General features: G+C 47.5%; 1 protein-coding gene across 1 annotated transcript in view; it reads right to left on the bottom strand.

The window, feature by feature from the left end:
* GRIP2 (glutamate receptor interacting protein 2) overlaps positions 1–24750 on the bottom strand; it is a 47174-nt gene that overhangs the window by 4176 nt on the left and 18248 nt on the right. Inside the window, exons 7-13 of the mRNA XM_055079580.1 lie at positions 10317–10461; positions 7810–7949; positions 7001–7180; positions 5823–5997; positions 4379–4484; positions 2417–2560; positions 1450–1596 (exon numbers count right to left, since the gene is read on the bottom strand). Coding sequence (XP_054935555.1) covers positions 1450–1596; positions 2417–2560; positions 4379–4484; positions 5823–5997; positions 7001–7180; positions 7810–7949; positions 10317–10461 — 1037 coding nt within the window. The remainder of the gene's footprint in view (positions 1–1449; positions 1597–2416; positions 2561–4378; positions 4485–5822; positions 5998–7000; positions 7181–7809; positions 7950–10316; positions 10462–24750) is intronic.

Below are 24750 nucleotides of genomic sequence, written 5' to 3'. Positions count from 1 at the left end.
CATATGACCCAGCAATCCCACTACTGGGCATATACCCAGAGAAAACCATAATTCAAAAAGACACATGCACCCCAATGTTTATTGCAGCACTATTTACAATAGCCAGGTCATGGAAACAACCTAAATGCCCAATGACAGACAAATGGATAAAGAAGATGTGGTACAGATATACAACGGAATATTATCGTATATTAACACATATATGTGGAACCTAGAAAAATGGTACAGATGAACCAGTTTGCAGGGCAGAAATTGAGACAGAGATGTAGGGAACAAACGTATGGACTCCAAGAGGGGAAAGCAGCAGGGAGGTGGTGGTGGTGGTGTGATGAATTGTGTGATTGGGATTGACATGTATTCAGTGATGTGTATAAAATTCATGACTAATAAGCACCTGCTGTATAAAAACAACAACAACAACAACAACTACAAAGAGGTACCACCTCTCACCAGTCGGAATGGTCATCACCAAAAAATCTACAAACAATAAATGCCAGAGAGGGTGTAGAGAAAAGTGAACCGTCTTACACTGTCGGTGTGAATGTAAATTGATACAGCCACTATGAAGAATAGTACGGAGGTTCCTTAAAAAACTAAAAATAGAGTTACCATATGATCCAGAAATCCCACTCTTGTGCATATACCCAGAGAAGACCATGATTCCGAAAGATAGAATGTGGGGCATGGGAAAGGGTGTGCCAGGGACACCCCACAGCTTCTATCTGCCCACTCACATTTCCCAGGCTCCCTTGCTGTTAGTGAGATCACATGACTTAGTTGCCATGGAGTCCGAGGCATTTACTAGAGGATGGAGCCGCCACCAGTCCAGGTGGAGCAAGGCCCACACTGGCCCACAGTGGACATATCCTATAAGTGATAAATAAATGTTCATGTGTATTAAACCACTGAGATTTGGGATTGTTTGTTCCTGCAGCATAACTTAGCCTAACCTCATCAATACAACTGTGTTGTCATTCCCTTCTCTCAGATGAGAAACCTGGGGCTCAGGGCTTCCCTGGTGGCGCAGTGGTTAAGAATCCACCTGCCAATGCAGGGGACACGGGTTCGAGCCCTGGTCCGGGAAGATCCCACATGCCATGGAGCAGCTGAGCCCGCGAGCCACAACTACTGAAGCCCGCGCACCTGGAGCCCGTGCTTCACAACAAGAGAAGCCACTGCAATGAGAAGCCCACGCACCACAACGAAGAGTAGCCCCCGCTCGCCGCAACTAGAGAAAGCCCGCGCGCAGCAACGAAGACCCAACGCAGCCAAAAATAAATAAATAAATATAAAAAATAAAGGACTATTTTTTTTAAAAAAAGAAACCTGGGGCTCAGAGAGGGGAGGCAACCTGCTCAAGGCCACTCAGCCAAGGTAGAAGTCGGGCTTTCTCCCCACTACGGGGCTAGGAAAGGCCACTCCATCGATAGTGCCACCACCCAGCATTACCTGGAGGAGCCTGTCAAAGGGCCGGAGACCCCCACGTTGAGCTGGCCCATCAGGGCGCACAGTGTGGACATAGACGCCCTTCTCCAGGAGGCCATCTGAGACACTAAAACCAAAGTCACTCCGTACAGGGTCCTTGTGCAGTGTCACCTGGGAACAGGAGGAAGAGGAGACCTCTGGAGCCCCGACCTTTCCCCCTAGCCTCCCACAGTTGCCTACGCCCCTTGGTCTGACATCTGATGCCTCCAGGACCCAGCCCTAGCCCACCCGGCTGCTCTTCCACATGTGTTACTGCCTTGGCATCGTGCCCAAGCCTTGGCTTCTGGAGCACCCCCTCCCCTCCACCTCCACTGACCCTCCATCTACAGCACTCAGTCCCAGTGGAAGCTGTAGGAAAAGGAGTTCCTTTCAGTTCTTTTTCAATCTTCCTGCTTCCATTCCAGGAGAAAGTCTCAGTGGGGTGGCCATGTGTTTTTACCACCCTATGACACTTCCCATCTCCCCGTCCACCAAAGAGCTGGCTTCAGGCTCAGAGCCTTCTGAAGGTTATTATGGGCCGAGAGGTCTTTTTTCTCTTCTGTGTTTTGTTTTCCTAGACAGTAGCCTATAGATGGCAAAAATGCTGGCCTCTCATTTAAGGTACTGATATGCACACACGCACACACACACATATATATGTATATACACACACATATTACAAGCCTTTATATTATACATGCACACGATAACTTAAGTGGGGAAAAAGTGAGTCTACTTAAAGAAAAGTATCCGTGTGTGTGTGTGTGTGTGTGTGTGTGTGTGTGTGTCACCCAAATGGCAGGAGTTTTGGAAAACCACCTTCTATAAAATCTGTGTTTTATAGGTGGAGGAGAATGAAGCCCAGAGAGGGGTGGGGCCCGCCTGGAGCTACGGCGAATACCCACGGCATCGGGACATGCATCCAGGCCTCCTGTGCTCCCCCCGCACCCACCTTGTGCATCTCCAAGGGTGTCGGCAGCAGCACCTCCTGCATTTCTTCTGGGGAAGCTCGTATCTCCTGGTTCCTCCTCCAGGGCCGGTGGCCAGGCCTGCCCTCACGGGCCGCGTTCTGCACGGTGCCTGTCATGATGGTTGCCTGTAGGGACACAGCCCTTCACTCAGATGCTTCCTGCTCTGTGTGCGGTCAACATCTGTGGACACCTACTGTGTGCCACAGCCTTCAAGGTCACAGTGGTGAGCAGAATAGATGAGGTCCCTGCCCTCCTAAGGCTCTGAGCCCAGCGACAAGCAATCAGAGTAATGATCATTGGCACTGAATTATTAGCACTTCTACTGCGTTGGACTCAGTTCCAAGCACTCTACACACACAACTCATTTTATGCTCTACAATATTATGAGCCAGGCAAATAACATCCCCCCCGCCCCTTTTACAGATGAGGAAACTGAGGCTTAGAAAGATTGAGATTTGAACTCAGAGTCTGGCTCCAGGCTCGAGGGTCTTAACCACTCTGCTAACTTGCTAGTCACAAAAATAAAGAAGATGAAATTACACATGGCAGTAAATGTCACCGAGGCCAGGGTACACAGAATGTGAGAGGCTGGAACAGTGAACCTGGTCAGTATGAGGGATCAGGGAAGCTTCCAGAGCCGAGATCTGAAAGATGAGCAAGAAATGGGGAGGAAGGAGAGCCCCCGGCAGGAAGAGGAAACAGCATGTGCAAAACCCCAGCAGTGGACAGATGTGGACAGCGGCCCTGCATTTGAGAGGGTGCACAGGATGGGGCTGGGAGGGCAGAGGCTTAACCCTGCAGCACGTCCTCGGTGGCAGTGCTGGGGCCCCAGGGCAGTGGTTGGTGCCACGGAATGGGGGGAAGACGCAGTTAGGGGCAAGCGGGACTGTCAGTGGCCAGCTAGAACAGGGGCAGATGACATGGGGTGGAGAGTGGTGACACAGGACACCTGGGAAGAGAGAGAGACAGACGGAGAGACAGGCGGGGGGGAGATCCATGGTGCAGCACCAGAGGACCGTATTAGGAATTGAATAGACCATAAAAGTACAACTTAAACCCTGTGGGAGGCAGGTAAGTGCTTACAGGTAAATTCCTATCTTTAAATGCACGATGCTAGGGAGCAAGAAAGACTGAAGACTAAGGAGTTAAGAAACCAGGAAAAGTATCGGGATTTAAACACAAATAAAGTACAAGGAAGGGAATATCGAAGCTAGACATAAGAAAGAGTAAGACAGGAAACAATGAAGCATGAGACATAGTTAACAAAAACAAAACCTGGTTCTTTGATGAGCCTAGTAATTAGCAAGGCTGATAGAGAATAAAAAAAGGCTCAATCAATAATTTTAGGAACAAGAATAGGGCAAAAGCACAGATAAACAGAGTGTAAATTACTGCTCTCAGAATATGAAGGAGCTTCAGAATTGACCCAATGAGATCCTCCCTACGTCTCCCCAGGCAGCCTTTTCCATGGTGGACAAGGCTGACCTCACAGAAAGCCACATTCACCTCTCGGCCTCTCCTGTCCCATGCTGTTACTGACGTTGACATCCACAAGCTTCCACTGGGCTTGCTAACGACACGCACACACAGACACCAACACTGCCCTTACGCATCCGGACGCGCACACCGACACACGTGTTCTGACAATACTCAGCACTGTGCACGCACGAGCGCGCTCACCTGCGTGCACACGCACATGCTCCCAGTGCGCACACACACGTTTTATGCCAAACATGCTCACGTGTGCACACACCCCAATTAACGTGCCACACCACGGTGCTCTCGGTCACACCTGCACACGGGTCCATCCACAGTCTGTATGCGTGTGAAGGCACCTTTACACGGAGGGTGCCAGGAGAGTACCCTTGTACGCGTTACACGAGAGCACAATGCCATCAACGTGCCACCTCCCACGGGGGCCTCGGGGGGCGGGCAGGGCGTACCTCCAGCTCCCTCAGCAGCTCCGACTGACCACATGACTCCAGGTCTTCAAGGGCTTCCCCGAACATGCGCCAGAAGCCCTCCTCGCAGGCGGGGCCAGGGGCGGGGCTGTAACGTAGGAACCAGAGAGCGTCAGCTCCTGGCGGGCGGGCTGGGGCCTGAGGAGTCTTCTGGGCCCTGGGGCCCTGCGTTGGGCTCAAGGGGCCACTGGGTGGGCGGGCAGGAAGGCAGGCATCCTCGGTGGCAGTGCCGGGGCCCCGGGGCGGTGGTTGGTGACACGGAATGGGGGGAAGACGCAGTTAGGGGCAACCAGGACTGTCGATGGCCAGCTAGAACAGGGGCAGATGAGACGGGGTGGAGAGCGGTGACACAGGACGCCTGGGAAGAGAGACAGACGGACAGACAGACAGGAGATCCATGGTGCAGCCCCAGAGGACAACCCCAGGCCCCACCCAGACACAAGGCATTGCAGGACAGTGACAGGGACAGAGCTGGAGCTGGCAAGGACACAGATGGATGGAGACGATGGAATATTAGGGCTGGGGAAAGGGCTGCGCCACCCTATAACTTCCATCACAGGAGGTATGGCCCGTTATCAGCTCTAAAATCGGGTCTCATCAGAACGGTAACAAGCCAGGTTTTCACGCTTCACCGTTTACAAAGCCCTTTGCCGGCTACAAAGCCCTGGACGTTATCAAGTGTGCTGTGGTGTGCAAAGCACTCTCTCTCACGAAGGCACGCAGGCTTTCCTCTCAAAGGGAGCCGCCAGGGCAGTGATGCAAATTAGGCGCCTCCTTCCCTTCCCATTTCAGAGATGAGAAGACTGAGACTGAAGGCCGTTTGCTCCATTTAAGTCAGTTCTACAAACGTTCTGAGCCAGGCCCTCTCCTGGGCACAGGGCCATGGAGGAGAATCAGCTGAAGGCCCTGTTCTTAAGGAGCTGAGGGTCGCTCATGCAGTGTGTGTGAGCAGCTACTGGATGCCTGGCTGAGCTAGGGACGCCAAGCGTTTCTCCACCGGGTGGGCTCCCCGCAGGGGCATCTGAATTCACCACAGAAACCACCGCGTCCCCAGCCCAGGGCTGGCGCTCGTGGCCGTGACCCGAGGGCCCCTGCAGGAGGCCAGCACGATCTGGGCCAAGGCGGGAGGGTGTGGGTCCGAGCCCTCAGTGTCTGGGAACAGCTGATCACCAGGCGTGGGGAGGGCCGGCCAGGCTGCCTCTCCAGCCTCACACCTTTGCCCCTGCTGTGCCCTCCGGCCAGCGTGCCCTTCCCCCGCCTCGGCCTTCTGAGATGGCTCTGCTCCACACTTCCTCTCCTCTCCCAGGAGGTGCCCTCCTGAGGCCAGACAAGACCTGCCCATCGCCCCGGCACAGGGACCGGCTCCCCGCGCCCCTCCTGGCCAAGGGGGCGAGCCGGTCTGCCTCGTGGAGTCCCCGCCACAGACCTAGCTGGTGGCTCCCAGTCCTCCTCCTCTTCCTCCTCGGGGAAGCTCTCGTCGGCAGGGGCTGGGGTGTAGCTCGTCCTCCGGGGCTCGGTGGGTGGGGGACTGCTTCTCAGCCGGCTGCACCGCCACTCCTGGGGGGTCACGCCCCGGGCTGCCGCCTGTGGAGTGTAGCAACCTGGCAGGTGGACAGAGCGGGCGCCTATATCCTCTCTGTGCCCTTAGCTTGCCCTCCTTCCTGCCCCATCTCTAGCTGTGCTGGGTGGCCCAGGAGAGGTCTTTGCCCTCTCTGGGCCTGCCTGACTACCCAGAGTCCCCTGAGGACCCCTGCCACCTGGACCCCTACCCCAGAACCCCCTGGATCTCCTGATCAACAGCATAGTTAATGCTGGGGCTCCAGGATCCTGTCCCAGCTCCACGGGGCTCGGCTTGGCCGACTCCTGCCTGAGAGGGAGGTCCACTGTTAACCATCCCCTTCTCCCTGCCACGGGGAGCTCTGAAGGTCCTGGCCCAGGGGATGATGCTGAGAGATGCTGACCCACTTCTGGAGATGGAGAAGCTGAGACTGAGATCGGGCAGATATCCAGTGAGTGAGGACCAGGGCCGAGCGCCACCTGAGGCTAGCTAGAGGCCTCGCCCCACTACTCCCTGAGCTGGGCCTTGGGGAGTCCCTGTGGCTCTGGGTCACAGAGGCCAGAAGGCCGGCCACCAGACTCAGATGCCTCCCAAGGGCACCCATGGGTCTCAACACGCATGGGCAGGGGAGCTTGTGTCCTTGGGGGCGCCCTGGGGGTGTCCACCCAAGAGGGTCTCATAGGATGGGGTGGGAGGGGGATTTCTGCCTTTCTGTCTTCATTGGGATGCAATCGGCCCCGAGCATGTGCCGTGTGCTGGCCATCGGGCTGGGAATGAAGGAGGCAGAAATAAGACCACTTGGATCTGTATGGGCACCTGCAGTGCTGTGGATGCCGGTCAAAGCCCACGAAGGCCTGCAGTCCACACTCTCAGGAGTGAGGGGCCCTCAGAATGGCTAATGTGGCCCAATCGTGTCTGCCTTCAGGAAGTGTCCCTAAAGGATGGGGCTAGCAGAAGGGGAGCAGGAAGAAGGGTTAGGTGGAGGGAACAGCCCCTACACAGCCCCACGGAGAACACGGTGCTTGACCAGGGGCCCGAGGTGTTACCTGGGCCCCCAAAGCCACCCTCAGTGGCCAAGCTGCCCCAGGACTCCACTGCGCTGTCCACACTGGGCCCGGTGCACGAGGATCGGGCTGCCAGCAGGCTGCCTTTCAGCGCTTCTGGCGGGTCCTCATCTGCATCGCTGGCTTCGCTGAGGCTGCCCGATTTGCGGGGTAGGAGGGGGCCTGGGAGGAAAAGCGGCTGTCACTGCCACTGGCTTCTGACCTTGGAGACAGAGGTGCTCAACCAGCCTCAGTTTCCCCACTTCAGCCTGGTCTGGGAACTCACAGGCCCTGGGCTCCCCGAGCCTCCCGCTGGGCAAGCTGACAGGTGAGATGGGAGGCACGCCAACAGGCAAACCCGTTTCAGAGATGTGAAAACTGAGGCTCAGAAAGGCTGCACAGCATGCCCGAGGTCACATGGTGAGCAACAGTGGAGCCCAGATTAGAAGGCAGGCTCTAAAGCTCAGGCTCCATCCACTCCCTACCAAAGCATGGGGGACGAATTCAGGGGAGACTGAGGAATGTACGAGGGACGGGCACAAGGCAAAACAAGCAGGCACCTCGAGAGGCAGGAGGTGAGGAAGAGCGCGGCTCAGGCCCAGAGGGCCCCACACTGGCTGTATGACCTCAGGCCCACCGCTCCCATCACTCTGAGCCTTGTCTCCTCTGTCTCCACTGTCCCAGGTACCCTCCCACCTCCACGGGGTGAGCAACAATTCAGTGAGGTTGGGCCTCTCAAAGCTTGGCACAGAGGCTGAGGGGTCTCTCTTCCTAAATGGGCTGGACGGCGCCCAGGTTGGGGTGAGGCTTACGGTCTAGCTGCTTCTTGATCTTCAGGGTGACGGTCTCACCAGCCACCTGCAGGAGGTGGATGGCCTCACTCAGTGGCCGGCCCTTGAGGCTAACACTGTTGATGGCCAGGATACGGTCCCCCACGTGGATAGCGCCAGTCCTGGGGAGGGGGCACAGGGTGGAGGATGGGAGTTAGGCAGCGCCTTGAAGTGGGAGTCTGCCCTTGGGGAGCTCAGGAACCGCAAAGCACAAGCCTGGATGACCCCAGTTAAACCCACCTGTGGCGGGGGGAAAAAAGCAAGTGTGATCGTATTAACAGAAGTATGAAGTCTAGCATCTGGGAGGGGATTTTCCTGCTCGAGTCTAAAAGTTAGGTTCTGGGGCTTCCCTGGTGGCGTGGTGGCTGGGAGTCCGCCTGCCGATGCAGGGGACAAGGGTTCGTGCCCCGGTCCGGGAAGATCCCACATGCCGCGGAGCGGCTGGGCCCGTGGGCCATGGCCACTGAGCCTGCGCGTCCGGAGCCTGTGGTCCGCAACGGGAGAGGCCACAACAGTGAGAGGCCCGCGTACCGCAAAAAAAAAAAAAAAAAAAAGTTACGTTCTGGAACCAGTGTCCAGCATGAGTTTTGGGGATGGTTTGAATGCCACATACTAGCTGACAAATACTATGTGGTCTTAGGCCAGTTCCTTAACTTCCCTGAGTCTCAGTTCTTTCATCTGTAAAGTAAGGGTGATAACACTTATTTTATCAAATGATAATTGAAGGATGGATGGATGGAAGGAATTCACGTTTCCCTCCAGCTGAAATCCATGTCTAGCTTTTCCCTCTCCCTGGGCCTCAGTTTCCCCACCTAGAGAATGAGTCTAAGCCCCAAGGTCCAGCTGACTTCACAAAGGGGTATGGGGGGGATGAAAAGGCCAAGCAGTAGCAGGGTACTAGCCCAGTGGTTTTCTACCTAGATACTATTAGAATTACCTAAGGAGCTTTTTTAAAAGTGTGGATGCCTGGCCCCTCCCCCTGACCAATGAAATCATACCTCTGGGAGCGGGGCCAGGGAAGGTGTTTCTGAGCAGCTGCCAGGGCTGAGGGTGGGGAGGGGGGTTGCAGCAGGTGCTGAGAATGCACCTGACCCGGGTGGGGGAGAAGGAAGCAGAGGACTGGAGTGCGGGGTCTTAAACTCTAAATGTAGATTTTGCCCCCAGGTGGGAGCTCCCGGAGGGTCAAGCCCCTCCAGGGCCAGCATTGCCCAGCAAACTCCCCGAGGGCCTGGGGGAGTGACTGAGTCAGAATATGGTGGATCTGGGGGGGAAGGCCAGAGCTGTGCCATCCAGTACGATGGCCACCAGCCACATGTGGCTACTGGGCTCCTGAATTGTGGCTGGCCTGAACGGAGACGTGCTGGAGGTGTAAAATACACACCAGATTCTGAAGACATAATACGAAAGAAGAATGTAAAATATTTTGTTAATAATTTTTATATCGATTACATGTTGAAATAAATACATATTTAAGATCTAAAACATTTTTACTTTTCTAATGTGGCTGCTAAAAAGTTTATAAATAAATTTGTGGCTCACATTATACGTCAGTTAGACAGCGCTGACCTGGATCAGCCAGGCAAAGGCAGACAGGCTGTCTACTGTGCCCTGTAGGGCTGGCGCACAGTAGGTACCCAGGAAATGCCAGAGTGGATGAAGACATTTGAGGTCAGAACCGGTCCCACTGGCCTCTGCAGGCTGCTGGACACCCAGCAGGGGGCGATCCAGGAGCACAGACGCCAACAGGTTGCCGCCTCAGCCCCAGAATCCCTCCCATCCTCCTGCACCACCCCACCATGGTTTGGCCCCTTGTGCTGTGTCCTCCTCCAAGGGCCCATTCTGCCTGCCAGGCTGGGCAAGCCTTCCCTTTTACAGAAAGCTCTTCTCAGTGCCTGGAGCTCACTGCAAAGCTGTCCAGAGAAAGGCTGTCTCACCCACACTGGGGTTGCCTCCCTGTGACCCTCATGGGGGCCAGTTCCGCTTCTGGGCCCAGATCCACCTGCTTCCCCCTCCAAACTGGACAGCCTGGACGCCCCTCTTCTCACATCTCTCCCTTCTGCCACAATTTCAGGGAAACTTTCCAGGGGAGAGGAGAGCAGGGACCCCTGCCCCAATGCCTCAAGAGAGGTGCCAGGCTGTGCTGGGACCCAGGGACCAGGGACATGGCCCCTGTACTATGAAGGCACATAGCAGGTGCTCCAAGAAGACTCACATGCTGACTTTCCAGAAATGGGGTGATCTCCAGGTTTGGGGGAGCAAAGTGATGAGCATACATTTATCCAGCACTTACCTGAAGTCAGGAGGTCTGCCAGGGGCTGGCCCGCATCTGAGGAACTGAGGCTCAGAGAGGGATGGGACAGGCCCCGTGTCACCCAGGCCATCGATGTTGGAACAAAGGTAAGATCCAGTCTGGCTGATCCCAAAGCCCAGCTCCTGCCCCCTGGGGTCCCCTGGGCTCACCTGTGTGTCCCCACAGAGCCCCGGCTCACCTCTCAGCCAAGCCACGCTTGGTGAGTCCCGAGATGACAATGGGATCGAAAGGCTCCTCTGTGCCTGAGATGGTGATGCCCAGGGGGCCCCCGTAGCGTTTCAACTCCACCGTGTAGCTGATGGCACCCGTGGTCTCCTGTTCATCTGCAGGGGGGGTAAGCATCAGGGCTGGGGGACACCCATCAGGGGTAGGCCGTAGGAATGGGCACTCCCAGAGCCCCGCCAAGCTTTAATGCACTTACACTCATCATACTCATCCATTAATTCACCCATTCCCTCAGACATTAATTCACCGATTACGCAGCCACTAATACACCGATTCCCTAGGCCACTAATACACCCATTCTCTCAGCCATTAGTTCAACCATTCTCTCAGATTTAATTCAGCCATTCCCTCAGCCATTAATTCACCTATATCCCTCTGCCATTAATACACCCATTGCCTGAGCTATTAGTTCACCCATTCCATTATGCCAATAATACACCCATTCCATCACCCATTAATTCATTCATTGCCTAAGCCACTAACAGACCCATTCCCTCAGCCATTTAATACACCCATTCCCTCAGCCAATAGTTCACTCTTTCCTTCATGTCAATACACCCATTCCCTTAGCCTTAATACACACATTCTCTCAGCCATTACTTCACCTATTTCTTCACCATTAAGCCTCCATTTCCTCTTACATTAAATCACTGATTGCCTCATCCAACAATACACCCACATTCCCTCAGCCATTAATATACCCATTCCCTCATGCCATGAATTCACCCATTCCCTCAGCCAATAATTCACCCATTTTATAAGCCATTAATACACCCATTCCCTCAGACATTAATTCACCCATTCCCTCAGGCATTAATTGACCCATTCCCTCATCCGTTAATTGACCCATTCCCGCATGCCATTAATACATGCACTCCCTCAGCCATTAAATCCCCTAATCCCTCAGCTATTAACACTCATTCCCTCATACCACTGATTCACTCATTCACTCACCTATTAATATGCACATTTCCACATCCATTACTTCATACACTCTCTCCCATTAGTTCACCTATTTCCTCGGCCATTAATACACCCATTTCCTCATACTGTTAATTCACCCATTTCCCTCAGCTCTAATACACATATTGCATAGCCATTAATTCACCCCTTCCCTCAGCCATTAATTCATCCATTCCTACAGGCATCAATACACCCATTCCATCATGCCATTAATACAACCATTCCCTCGGCAACTGTTCCCTAAGCCATTAATTCACCCATTCCCTCAATCATTAGTTCACCCATTCACTCATGCTAATAACGCATCCAATCCCAAAGGCACCATCATACCCATTACCACAGCCATTAGTTCACCCATTCCTTCATGGATTTAATACACCAATTCCCTCAGCCATTAATTCATCCATTCCCTCAGCTATTGATTCTCCATTCTCTCAGCCGTCAATTCACCCATTCCATCACCCAGTAATTCCCCCATTCCCCCAGCCATTAATTTACTCATTTCGTCAGCCATTAATTCACCCATTAACCAGGCATAATACACTAATTCCCTCATGGTATTAATACACCCATTCCCTCAGCGATTAGTTCACACATTCATTCATGCCATTAATAGACCCATTCCCTCAGCCATTCAGTCTTTCACTCTGCAATTAATTCACCTCTTCCCTCAGCCACTAATACAATTCCCTCAGCCATTAATACAACTCCCTCATGCCCTTAACACCCATTCGCTCACCAATTAGTTGACCAATTCATTCATTCATGCCATTAACAGACCATTCCCTCTGCCATTAACATACCCATTCCCTCAGCCACACTTAATCCACTCCCTCTGCTATTATTTCACCAGTTACTTCAGCCATTAATTCACCCATTTAATCAGGCATTAATTCACCCACCCCGCAACCATTAACACACCCATTCCCTTTTCCTTTAATATATCCATTCCCTCATGCCATTAATACATCCATTTCCTCATGCCATTAATTCACACCTCTCCTAGCCATTAATTTACCTCTTCCCTCAGCCATTAGTTCACCCATTCCTTCATGCCATTAATACACTCATCCCCTCAGCCATTAATTCACCCATTCCCCAGCCATTAATTCACCCATTCCCTCAGTCATTAATACACACATCGCCTCATGCCATCATTTCACCCATTCCCTCGGCCATTCATTCAGCCATTCCCCCAGTCATCAATTCACCTATTTCCTCAGCCATTAATTCACCATTCCCTCAGCCTTTAGTTCACCCTTTCCTTCATGCCATTAATACACCCACTCACTCAGCCTTTTTAATTCATCTATTCCCTCAGCTATTAATTCACCCTTTCCCCCAGCCATTAATTGACCCATTCCCTCAGCTAGTATTTCAAACATTCCGTCAGCCATTATTTCAGGTTTTCCCTCAGCCATTAAGTCACATTCCCTCAGCCACTAAAACACCCATTCTCTCAGCCATTACTTCACCCATTCCCTGAACGATTTTTTTCCAAAGCACTTTACTTTTATTAAACTCACATAACCCTCATAACAACTTAACAATACAGGTGATATTTTAGCCTTCATTTTGCAGATGAAGAAACTGAAGCACTGAGGTAAGTTGTTCACAGTCACCACTTAGTAAATGGTGCAGTTACAAGCAATCTGGCTCTAGAGTCTGTGCTCTGAAATAGAAGACTCTTGCCTTTCTAGAATATAGGTAATCTGGGAGCTCTTACAGTAGGTGAAAATTTCAAGTTATGTCATTATTGGGGTAAAATTGAGGTTTTGTTTTTGTTTTACATTTTCTAAGGATCAGATTTATCAAAGCTGCATTGAATATCTACTGCTATCCATTGTTCCTGCTCTTACAGAGACAAAAAAGCAACTGTCCCCTGGGATAGAGAGCCAGGAACAGCAGTGAGAAAACACCTAACCAAACAAACACAAATCAGCAGAGTAACATAAGAAAACTGCTGGGTCCAGCCCTGCATAACAGCCTCATTAGTGCCCCTACCTAAATATGTCTTATTTTCACTAATAACTTAGAAAATATCTGGTCAGATAGAATGGCTTGCCTTTCAGAGCAGTAAATAGGTATATCTATCAATTATATATACTGGGAGAAACAAAAATATTTCCAAACACATCACTTTTGAAAATCTCAACAGTAATATTCCCTTGTCAAATAGAAATAATCTAATATTCATTTCTTCTATTTTTTTTCATGGAAAGGCACTTAATTTTTTAAAAATTTATTTAATTTGTTTTTGGCTGTGTTGGGTCTTCATTGCTGCGTGCGGGCTTTCTCTAGTTGTGGTGAGTGGGGGCTACTCTTTGTTGCAGTGCACGGGCTTCTCACTGCAGCGGCTTCTCTTGCTGCGGAGCACAGACTCTAGGCGCCTGGGCTTCAATAGTTGTGGCACGTGGGCTCAGTAGTTGTGCCTCGCGGGCTCTAGAGCTCAGGCTCAGTAGTTGTGGCACACAGGCTTAGTTGCTCTGCAGCATGTGGGATCTTCCCGGACCAGGGCTCGAACCTGTGTCCCCTGAATTGGCAGGCGGATTCTTAGCCACTGCGCCACCAGGGAAGCCTGGAAAGGCACTTTATTTTAAATATAGCAGTGTGCACATGTCAATCCCAAACTCCCAATCTATCCCTTCCTGCCCACCATCCCCCTTGGTAATCATAATTTCATTCTCTAAGTCTGTGAGTCCGTTTCTGTTTTGTAAATAAGTTTATTTGCATCTTTTTCTATATTCTGCATATAAGCAATATCATATGATATTTGTTTTTCTCTGCCTGACTTACTTCACTTAGTATAATATTCTCCAGGTCCATCCATGTTGCTGCAGGTGGCTTTATGTCATTATTTTTAATGGCTGATAAATATTCCACTGTATATATGAAATATTCCATTGTATATATGTACCACATCTTCTTTATCCATTCTTCTGCTGATGGATATTTAGGTTGCTTCCATGTCTTGGCTATTGTAAACAGTGCTACAATGAACATTGGGGTGCAAGTATCCTTTCGAACAAAGTTTTTCACTGGATATATGCCAAAGAGTGGGATTGCTGGATCATACGGTAGCTCTATTTTTAGTTTTTTTTAAGGAACCTCCATACTGTTCTCCATAGTGGCTGCGCCAATTTACATTCCCACCAACAGTGTAGCAGTGTTCCCTTTTCTCCACACCCTCTCCAGCATTTGTTTGCAGATATTTTGGTGATGGCCATTCTGACTGGTGTGAGGTGACACCTCATTGTAGTTTTGATTTGCATTTCTCTAATAATTAGCAATCTTGAGCATCTTTTCATGTGCCTGTTGGCCATCTGTATGTCTTCTTTGGAGAAATGTCTCTTTAGGTCTTCCGCCCATTTTTTGATTGGGTTGTTTTTTTTGATATTGAGCTACACGAGCTGTTTGTAAATTTTAGAGATTAATCCTTTGTCAGTCGCATTGTTAGCAAATATTTTCTCCCATTCTCTGGGTTGTCTTTTTGTTCTGTTTATGGTTTCCTTTGCTGTGCAAAAGCTTTTCAGTTTAATTAGGTCCCATTTGTCTTTGTTTTTACTTCCATTACTCTGGGAGATGGATCGAAAAAGATACTGCTGCAATTTATGTCAGAGTGTTCTGCCTATGTTTTCCTCTAAGAGTTTTATGGTATCCGGTCTTACATTTAGGTCTTTAATTTTGAGTTATTTTGAGTTATTCTTGTGTATGGTGTTAAAGAATGTTCTAATTCCATTTTTGCACATGTACCAGTCCAGTGTTTCCAGCACCATTTATTGAAGAGATTGTCTTTCCTCCATTTTATAGTGTTGCCTATTTTGTTGTAGATTAATTGACCATAGGTGCGTGGGTTTATTTCTGGGCTTTTTATCCTGTTCCCTAAGCGATTAATTCACCTATTCCCTCAGCCATTAATACACCAAGCTCCTCATCCCAATACATCCACTGCCTCAGCCATTAGTTCACCCATTCTCTCGTGCCATTAATGAACCATTCCCTAATGGGTCACCAATTCCCCCATGCTATTAATATGATTCCCTAAGCCATCAATTCATCTATTCCCTCAACCATTAATACACCCATTAATTTACCCCTTCCCTCAGCCATTAATTCACTCATTCCCACAGCCACCAATATACCCATTCCCTCAGCCATTAATGATTCCATTTCCTCAGCCATTAATGATTCCATTTACTCCACCACTATAACACCATTACCTCAGCCATTAATTCACCCATTCCACAAGCCATTAATCCAGCCATTCCCTCAGCCATTAATACACCCATTCCTTCATCCATTAGTTCACTCTTTCCTTCATGCCATTAATACACCCACATCGTCAACCTTTAATTCATCCATTCAGTCAGGCATTAATTCACCCATTCTTTCAGCCATTATGCCATTAATTCACCCATTCCCTCAGCCATTAATCCACCCATTCCCTCAGCCACTAATTCACCCATTCCCTCAGCCACTAATTCACCCATTCCCTCATGACATTGATACACCTATTGCTCGGCCATCGTTCATTTATTCCTTCAAAAACTAATATATGCATTTCCTCAGCCATTAATTCACCCATTGCCTCGGCCATTAAACCACACATTCCCTCAGCCCTTAAGACACCCATTCTTCAGCCATTAATTCACCCTTTCCTTCAGCTAATACACCCATTCCCTCGGTGACTAATGCACCCATTTCTTCACGCCACTAATTTACCCATTCCCTCAGCCCTACCACACACATTCCCTCAGCCTTTAAATCACCCATTCCCTGTCCATTAATTCGCCACACCTCTCAGCCATTAATTCGCCCATTCCTTCACCCATTAATATATCCATTGCCTCATGCCATTAAAATACCCATTTCCTCAGCCATTAATTCATCTACTTCCTCACCCATTAATATACCCATTCCGCCATCCATTAATTCACCCACCCCTCACCCATTAATTCACGCAATCCCTCAGCCATTAATTCCGCCAATCCCTCAGCCATGAATTCACCCACTCCTCTGCCATTAATTCACGCATTCCCACATCCATTAATTCACCCATGCCTGGATTCACTAATTCACCCTTTCACTCAGCCATTAATTCAGCCAACCCCTCAGCCATTAATTCACCATTCCCTCACCTATTTCCTCAGCCAGTATATACTCATTCCCTCATCCATTACTTCACATATTCCCTCAGCCAATAATTCACCCATTTCCTAAGCCATTAACTCACCTATACCTTCAGCCATTAATAAACCAATTCCCACAGGTCTAATACATCCATTCCCTCAGCCATTAATTCACCCCTTCCCACAGCCATTAATACACCCATTCCCTCATGCCATTACTTCAGCTGTTAATTCAGCGATTATTTCACCCACTTCCTCAGCTATTTATTCAACCATTCCCTTAGCCATTAATACACCCATTCCATCCGAATTTAAATCACTAATTCCTTTAGCTATCATTATACTCATTCCCTCAGCCACTGATTCTCCCTTCCCTGTAACCATTACTCAACCATTCCCTCAGCCTTTGAAACACCAGTTCCCGCAACTGTTAATACACACATCCCCCCAACCATTAATTTACCCATTCCCTCAGACATTAATTCAGACATTCCCAGAAGCCAATAATTCAGCCAATCCCGAATCCATTAATTCAGCCATTCCCTCAGCCATTAACTCACCTATTCCCTCAGCCATTAATACACTCATTCTCTCAGCCATTACTTCACACATTCCCTCAGCCATGAATTCACCCATTCTCTCAGCCGTTAATATACCCATTTCCTCATGCCATTAATTCACACAAGCCGCCAGTCCTAATACAAACTTTTCGTCAGCTATTAATACATCCATTCTCTCAGCCATTAGTTCTCCCGTTCTCTCAGCCAGTGATACACCATTCCCCGAGGTCATTAATTCACCCATTCTGTCTGCCATTAGTTTACTTATTGTCCAAACCACTAATGCACCCAGCTCCTCAGGCATTAATTCATCTATTCCCTCAGCCATTAGTTCACCCATTCTGACGGCCATATTCACCCATTTCCTAAGGCATTAGTTCACCCATCCCTCAACCACTAATACATCAAGTTTTCAACCACTAATGCAACCGTTCTCTCAGTCACTTATTCACCCATTCCCTCAGTCATTAATTCAGCCAATACTTTTATGCCTCATTTACCTACCCATTCGGTAACTGATTAGTTCACCCATATCCTCAGCCATTAATTCAGCTAATCCCTCAGCCATTAACACACCCATTCCATCTGCATTTAAATCACCAATTCCTTCAGCTGTTAATTCATTCATTCCATCAGCCACTGATTCTCCCTTCCCTTTAACCATTACTCAACCATTCCCTCAGTCTTTGAAACACCAGTTCCCACAACCACTAATATACACATCCCCCCATCCCTTAATTTACCCATTCCCTCAGACATTAATTCAGACATTCCCTGAGCCAATAATTTATCCAATCCCGAATTCATTAATTCAGCCATTCTCTCAGCCATTAATTCACTTACAACCTCAGCCATTTTTACACCAATTTCCTTATGCCTAATACACCCATCCCCTCAGGAATTGGTTCACAAATTCCCTCAGCCATTGATACACCCATTTCTTCATCCATTAATATACCCATCCCCTCATACCTTTAATACAGCAATTCCCTCTGTCATTAATGCATCTATTGCCTCGGCCATTAATATACACATTTCCTCATGTCCTAATTCACCACTCCTCTCAGCCATTAATTCATCCATTCCCACAGCCATTATATACCCATTCCCTCATGACATTAATACACCCCTTCCCTCAGCCATTAATTCACCCATTCCCTCAGCCCCCAATACACCCATTCACTTAACCATTAATTCACCCATTCCTTAGTCATTAATACACCTATTCCCTCAGTGATTTGTTCACCCATTCCCTCATGTCATTAATAGTCATTAGCTCGGCCATTAATTCACCCATTTCCTCAGCCATTAATACACCCATTTCCACATGCTATTAATTTACCCATTCCCTCAGCCCTATACACACATTCCCCCTGCCTTTAATTCACCCTTTTCCGTAGCCAGTAGTTCAGCCCATCCCTCAGCCATTAATTCACCCATTACCCGAGTCATTAAATCACCTATTACTTTAGCCATTAATACATACAACCCCCATTAATTTACCCATTCCCTCAGACATTAATTTACTCATTCCTTCAGACATTAATTCAGACCTTCCCTCAGCCAATAATTCAGCCAATCCCTAATCCATTAATTCAGCCAGTTACTTAGCTTTTGATACACCAATTCCCTCAACCATTAATACAGATTCCTTGATCCTTTTATTACCTATTCAGGCCTCCATAATTGACCCATTCCCTTAGCCATTAATTCAGGCATTCCCTAAACCATTAATTAAGTCAATCCCTCATTCATTAATTCAGCCCATCCCTCAGCCTTTAATTCCCCATTCCCTCAGCCATTAATTCACCTGCCTATACCCTCATCCATTAATTCACCTATACCCTCACCCATTAATTCACCTATACCCTCAGCCATTAATTCACCCATTCCCCCAGGCATTAATTCACCTATTCCCTCAGCCACATTCACCAATTTCCTACGACTTAGTTCACCCACTAGTTCACCTGTTCCCTTAAACTCTAATACTCCCATTCATTCAGCCATTAACTCACCGGTTTCCCTCAGCTATTTAACTAAGCCATTCCCTCAGCCATTAATTCAGCCACACTCAGCACCATTAAGTCAGCCATTTTCTCTTCCATTATTTCACCCATTCTTTCAGCCACTAATACACTTATTCTGCAGCTATTCATTTATCCATTCCTTCAGCCATTAATTCACTAATTCTGTTAGGAGTAGTTCGCCCACTCCCTCAGCCAAAATTCACCCATTCCCTCAGGCTTTAGTTCATCCATTTCCTCAGCCATTAATTCACCCATTCCCACGGGCAATAATTCACCCATTAACTCAACTATTAATTCACCTTATCCCTCAGCCATTAATACACCTATTGCCTTATCTATAATACACCCATTCCTTCAGTCATTATTCATCAATTCCCTCAGCCATTAATACACCCATTTCCTCATGGAATTAATTAACAAATACCCTCAGCCCTAATACCAACTTTCCATCAGCTATTTTTAAAAACTAATTAATTAATTAATTTTATTTTTGGCTGCTTTGGGTCTTCGTTGCTGCGCACAGGCTTTCTCTAGTTGCGGCGAGTGGGGCCCGCTCTTCGTTGCGGTGAGTGGGCTTCTCATCGCCGTGGCTCCTCTTGTTGGGGAGCTCAGGCTCCAGGAGCACGGGCCTCAGTAGTTGTGGCGCTTGGGCCTCAGTAGTTGTGGCGTTCGGGCTCTAGAGTGCAGGCTCAGCAGCTGTGGTGCACGGGCTTAGTAGCTCCGCAGCACATGGGATCTTCCCGGACCAGGGCTCGAACTCACGTGTCCCACACTGGCAGGCGGATTCTTAACCACTGCGCCACCAGCAAAGTCCGAATTCACCCATTCTTTCTGCTGTTAGTTCAGTCCTTCTCTAAGCCACTAATGCACCCAGTCCTTCCGGCATTAATTCACCTATTACCTCAGCCATTAGTTCACCCATTCCATCAGCCACATTCACCCACTTCCTAAAAAATTAGTTCACTCATCCCCTCAAATTGTAATACACCCATTTTCTAGGCGACTAATGTACCCATTCTCTCAACTATTAATTTACCCATTCTGTCACCCACTAATTCAGCCAAGGTCTGAGACATTCTCTCGGCCATTAATTATACTATTTCTTCAGCCCTTCCCCCATTCTCTCAGCCATTAATACACCCATCCCTTCAGTGATTAGTTCACCCATTAGCTCAGCCATTATTTTACCCACAACCTCATGCCGTTAGTTCACCCATTCCTTCAGCTATTATTTCAACCATTCCTTCAGCCATTCCTTCAGCCATTAATTCAACCAATCCCTCGGCATTATTTCGTCATTCACAAAGGCTTTGATACACCAATTCCTTCAACCATTAATAGCACACTCCCCCATCCATTACTTATCCATTTCCTTAGCCATTAATTCAGGCAATCCTTCAGCCATTAATTCACCCATTCCATCAGCCGTTAATACACCAATTCTTTCTTTCCTAATACACCCATTCCCTCAGCGATTACTTCACCCATCCTCAGCTATTATTTCAGCCATTCTCCCCAGCTTTCAATACACCAATTCCCTCAACCATTAAAACACACATTATTTCATCTGTTAATTCACCCATGCCTCAGCCATTAATTCAGGCAATCCCTTAGCTATTCATTCACCCATCCCCTCAGCCATGAATCCACCAACTCTTTCCACCATTAATTCACCTATACCTTCAGCCATTTATACACCAATTCCCACAGGTCTAATACATCCATCCCCTCAGCGATTAGTTCACCCATTCCCTCAGCCATTAACACAACCATTCCCTCATGCCATTACTTCACCTGTTAATTCAGTGATTATTTCACCCTTTGCCTCAGCTATTATTCAATCATTCCCTCAGCCATTAATACACCCATTCCATCCACATTTAAATCATCAATTCCTTCAGCGGTCATTACACTCATTGCCTCAGCCACTGATTGCCCCTTTCCTTTAGCCATTACTCAACCATTCCCTCAGCCTTTGAAACACCAGTTACCACAACCATTAATACACACATCCCCCCATCCATTAATTTACCCATTTCCTCAGTCATTAACTCACCTATTCCCTCAGCCATTATTTCACCCATTCTCTCAGTCATTAATACACCAATACTTTTAAGTCTAATATACCCATTCAGTCACTGATTAGTTCACCCATATCCTCAGCCAGTAATTCAGCTAATCCCTCAGTCATTAACACATTAACTGCAACCATTAATACACACATCCCCCCCATCCATTAATTTACCCATTCCCTCAGCCATTATTTCACCCATTCCCTCAGCCATTAATACACCCATTTCCTCATGCCATTAATTCATGCAATCCTTCAGTCCTAATACAACCTTTCTGTCAGCTATCAATACTTCCATTCTCTCAGCCATTAGTTCACCATTCTCTCCATTATTACTTCACAGATTCCCTCAGATATTAGTTTATGGATACCCTCAGTGTTTAATACATGCATTCCCCCAGCCATTAATTATTTCTCCCTTTCCCTCAGCCATAGTTCACCTATTCCCTCAGCCATTAAGTCACCCAACCCCTTCACCATAAATTCACCTACTATCTCAGCTATTAATACACCCATTCCCTGAGCCATTAAAACACCCTTTCCCTCAGCCATGATTCACCTATTTCTCAGCCATTAATATACCCATTTCCTCATGCCATTAATTCACACAATCTGTCAGCCCTAATACAAATTTTTTGTCAGCTATTAATACAACCATTCACTCAGCCTTTAGTTCACTTGTTCTCTCAGCCACCAATACACCATTTCTGGAAGTCATTAACTGACCCATTCTTTCCGTCATTAGTTTACTCATTGTCCAAGGCATTAATGCACCCAGATCCTCAGGCATTAATTCAGACATTCCCTCAGCCCATAATTCAGCCAATCCTGAAATCATTAATTCAGCCATTCCTTCAGCCATTAATTCACTTATACCCTCAACCATTAATTCACCTATACCCTCAGCCATTTTTACACCCATTTCTCATGCCTAATACACCCCTCCCCTCACCTATGAGTTCACACATTCTATCAGCCATTGAGACACCCCTTCCTTCATACATTAACATACCCATTCCCACATGCCATTAATACACCCATTCCCTCAGTCATTAATTCATCTATTGCTTCAGCCATTAATACACACATTTCCTCATGCCATAATTCATCACTCCTCTCAGCCATTAATTCACCCATTCCCACAGCCATTATATATCCATTCCCTCATGACATTAATACACCCCTTCCTTCAACCATTAGTTTACCCCTTCCCTCAGCCATTAGTACACCCATTCCCTCAGGCATTAATTCACCCATTCCCTCAGGCCATAATTCACCCAATCCCTCAACCACTAATACACCCTTGCACTTAGCCATTAATTCACCCATCCCTTAGCCACTAATACATCTATTCCCTTAGCAATTTGTTCTTCCATTCTCTCATGCCATTAATACAGTCATTAGCTTGGCCATTAATTTACCCATTTCTTATGTCATTATTTCACTCATTCCCTCAGCCACTAATTCACCCATTCCCTCAGCCATTAATTCACACATTCCCTCAGCCATGAATTCACCCATTCTCTGAGCCATTAATATACCCATTTCCTCATGCCATTAATTCACACAAGCCGTCAGTCCTAATACAAACTTTTTGTCAGCTATTAATACATCTATTCTCTCAGCCATTAGTTCTCCCGTTCTCTCAGCCAGCGATACACCATTTCCCGAAGTCATTAATTCACGCATTACTTCTGCCATTAATTCACCCATTCTGTCTGCCATTAGTTTACTTATTGTCCAAACCTCTAATGCACCCAGTTCCTCAGGCATTAATTCATCTATTCCCTCAGCCATTAGTTCACCCATTCTGACAGCCACATTCACCCATTTCCTAAGACATTAGTTCACCCATTCCTCAACCACTAATACACCATTTTTCAGCCACTAATGCAACCATTCTCTCAGCCATTTATTCACCCATTCCCTCAGCCATGAATTCGTCCATTCCCTCAGCCATTAATACAGCATTCCCTGATGATAATGATACACCCAATCCTCAGCAACCATTGTTCATTTATTTCCTCAAATATAATACATGCCTTCACACAGCCATAAAGTCACACGTTGCCTCAGCAATTAATTTATCTATTCCCAAAGGCATTAATACAGCCATTTCCTATTGCCATTAATTCACCCATTCTCGAGTCCCTCCCATCAGGAAGCTTGCACAAGCCTCTTAGATAGCCTCATCCACCAGAGGGCAGACTGCAGAAGCAAGAAGAACTACAATTCCGCAGCCTGTGGAAGGAAAACCACATTCACAGAAAGATAGACATAAGGAATAGGCAGAGGACTTTCTACCAGATGAAGAAACAAGATAAAACCCGCAGAAAAACAACTAAATGAAGTGGAGATAGGCAACCTTCCAGGAAAAGAATTCAGAAAGATGACAGTGAAGATGATCCAGAACCTCAGAAAAAGAATGGAGCCAAGATTGAGAAGTTGTAAGAAATGTTTAACAAAGACCTAGAAGAATTAAAGAACAAACAGAGATGAGCAATACAATAACTGAAATGAAAACTACACTAGAAGGAATCAAGAGAAGAATAACTGAGGCAGAACGGATAAGTGACCTGGAAGACAGAATGGTGAAATTCACTCTTGTGGAAAAGAATAAAGAAAATAGAACGAAAAGAAAAGAAGACAGCCTAAGAGACCTCTGGGACAACGTTAAATGCAACAACATTCGCATTATAATTGTCCCAGAAGGAGAAGAGAGAGAGAAAGGACCCGAGAAAACATCTGAAGAGATTATAGTAGAAAACTTCCCTAACATGGGAAAGGAAATAGCCACCCAAGTCCAGGAAACGCAGAGAGTCCCAGGCAGGATAAACCCAAGGAGAAACATGCTGAGACACATAGTAACGAAACTGACAAAAATTAAAGACAGGGGCTTCCCTGGTGGCGCAGTGGTTGCGCGTCCGCCTGCCGACCGCATACCACAAAAAAAAAAAAAAAAAAAAAAAAAAAAAAAAAATTAAAGACAAAGAAAAATTATTGAAAGCAACAGGGAAAAACGACAAATAACATACAAGGGAACTCCCATAAGGTTAACAGCTGATTTCTCAGCAGAAATTCTACAAGCCAGAAGGCAGTGGTGTGATATACTTAAAGTGATGAAAGGGAAAAACGTACAACCAGGATTATTCTACCCAGCAAGGATCTCATTCAGATTTGATGGAGAAATCAAAAGGAACATACAAGGGAACTCCCATAGGTTAACAGCTGATTTCTCAGCAGAAACTCTAGAAGCCAGAGGGAGTGGCACCATATATTTAAAGTGATGAAAGGGGAGAATCTACAAGCAAGATTACTCTACCTGGCAAGGATTTCATTCAGATTCAATGGAGAAATCAAAAGTTTTACAGACAAGAAAAGCTAAGAGAATTCAGCATCACCAAACCACCTCTACAACAAATGCTAAAGGAACTTCTCTAAGTGGGAAACACAAGAGAAGAAAAGGACCTACAAAAACAAACCCATAACAATTAAGAAAATGGTAATAGGAACATACATATCGATAATTACCTTAAACGTGAATGGATTAAATGCTCCAACCAAAAGACACAGGCTAGCTGAATGGATACAAAAAGAAGACCCATATATATGCTGTCTACAAGAGACTCACTTCAGA

The sequence above is a fragment of the Physeter macrocephalus genome, chromosome 18, assembly GCF_002837175.3.
Source record: "Physeter macrocephalus isolate SW-GA chromosome 18, ASM283717v5, whole genome shotgun sequence".
Lineage (NCBI taxonomy): Eukaryota > Metazoa > Chordata > Mammalia > Artiodactyla > Physeteridae > Physeter > Physeter macrocephalus.
The sequence above is the reverse complement of the archived record's forward strand: the minus strand, read 5'-3'. Positions and strand labels throughout refer to the sequence as shown.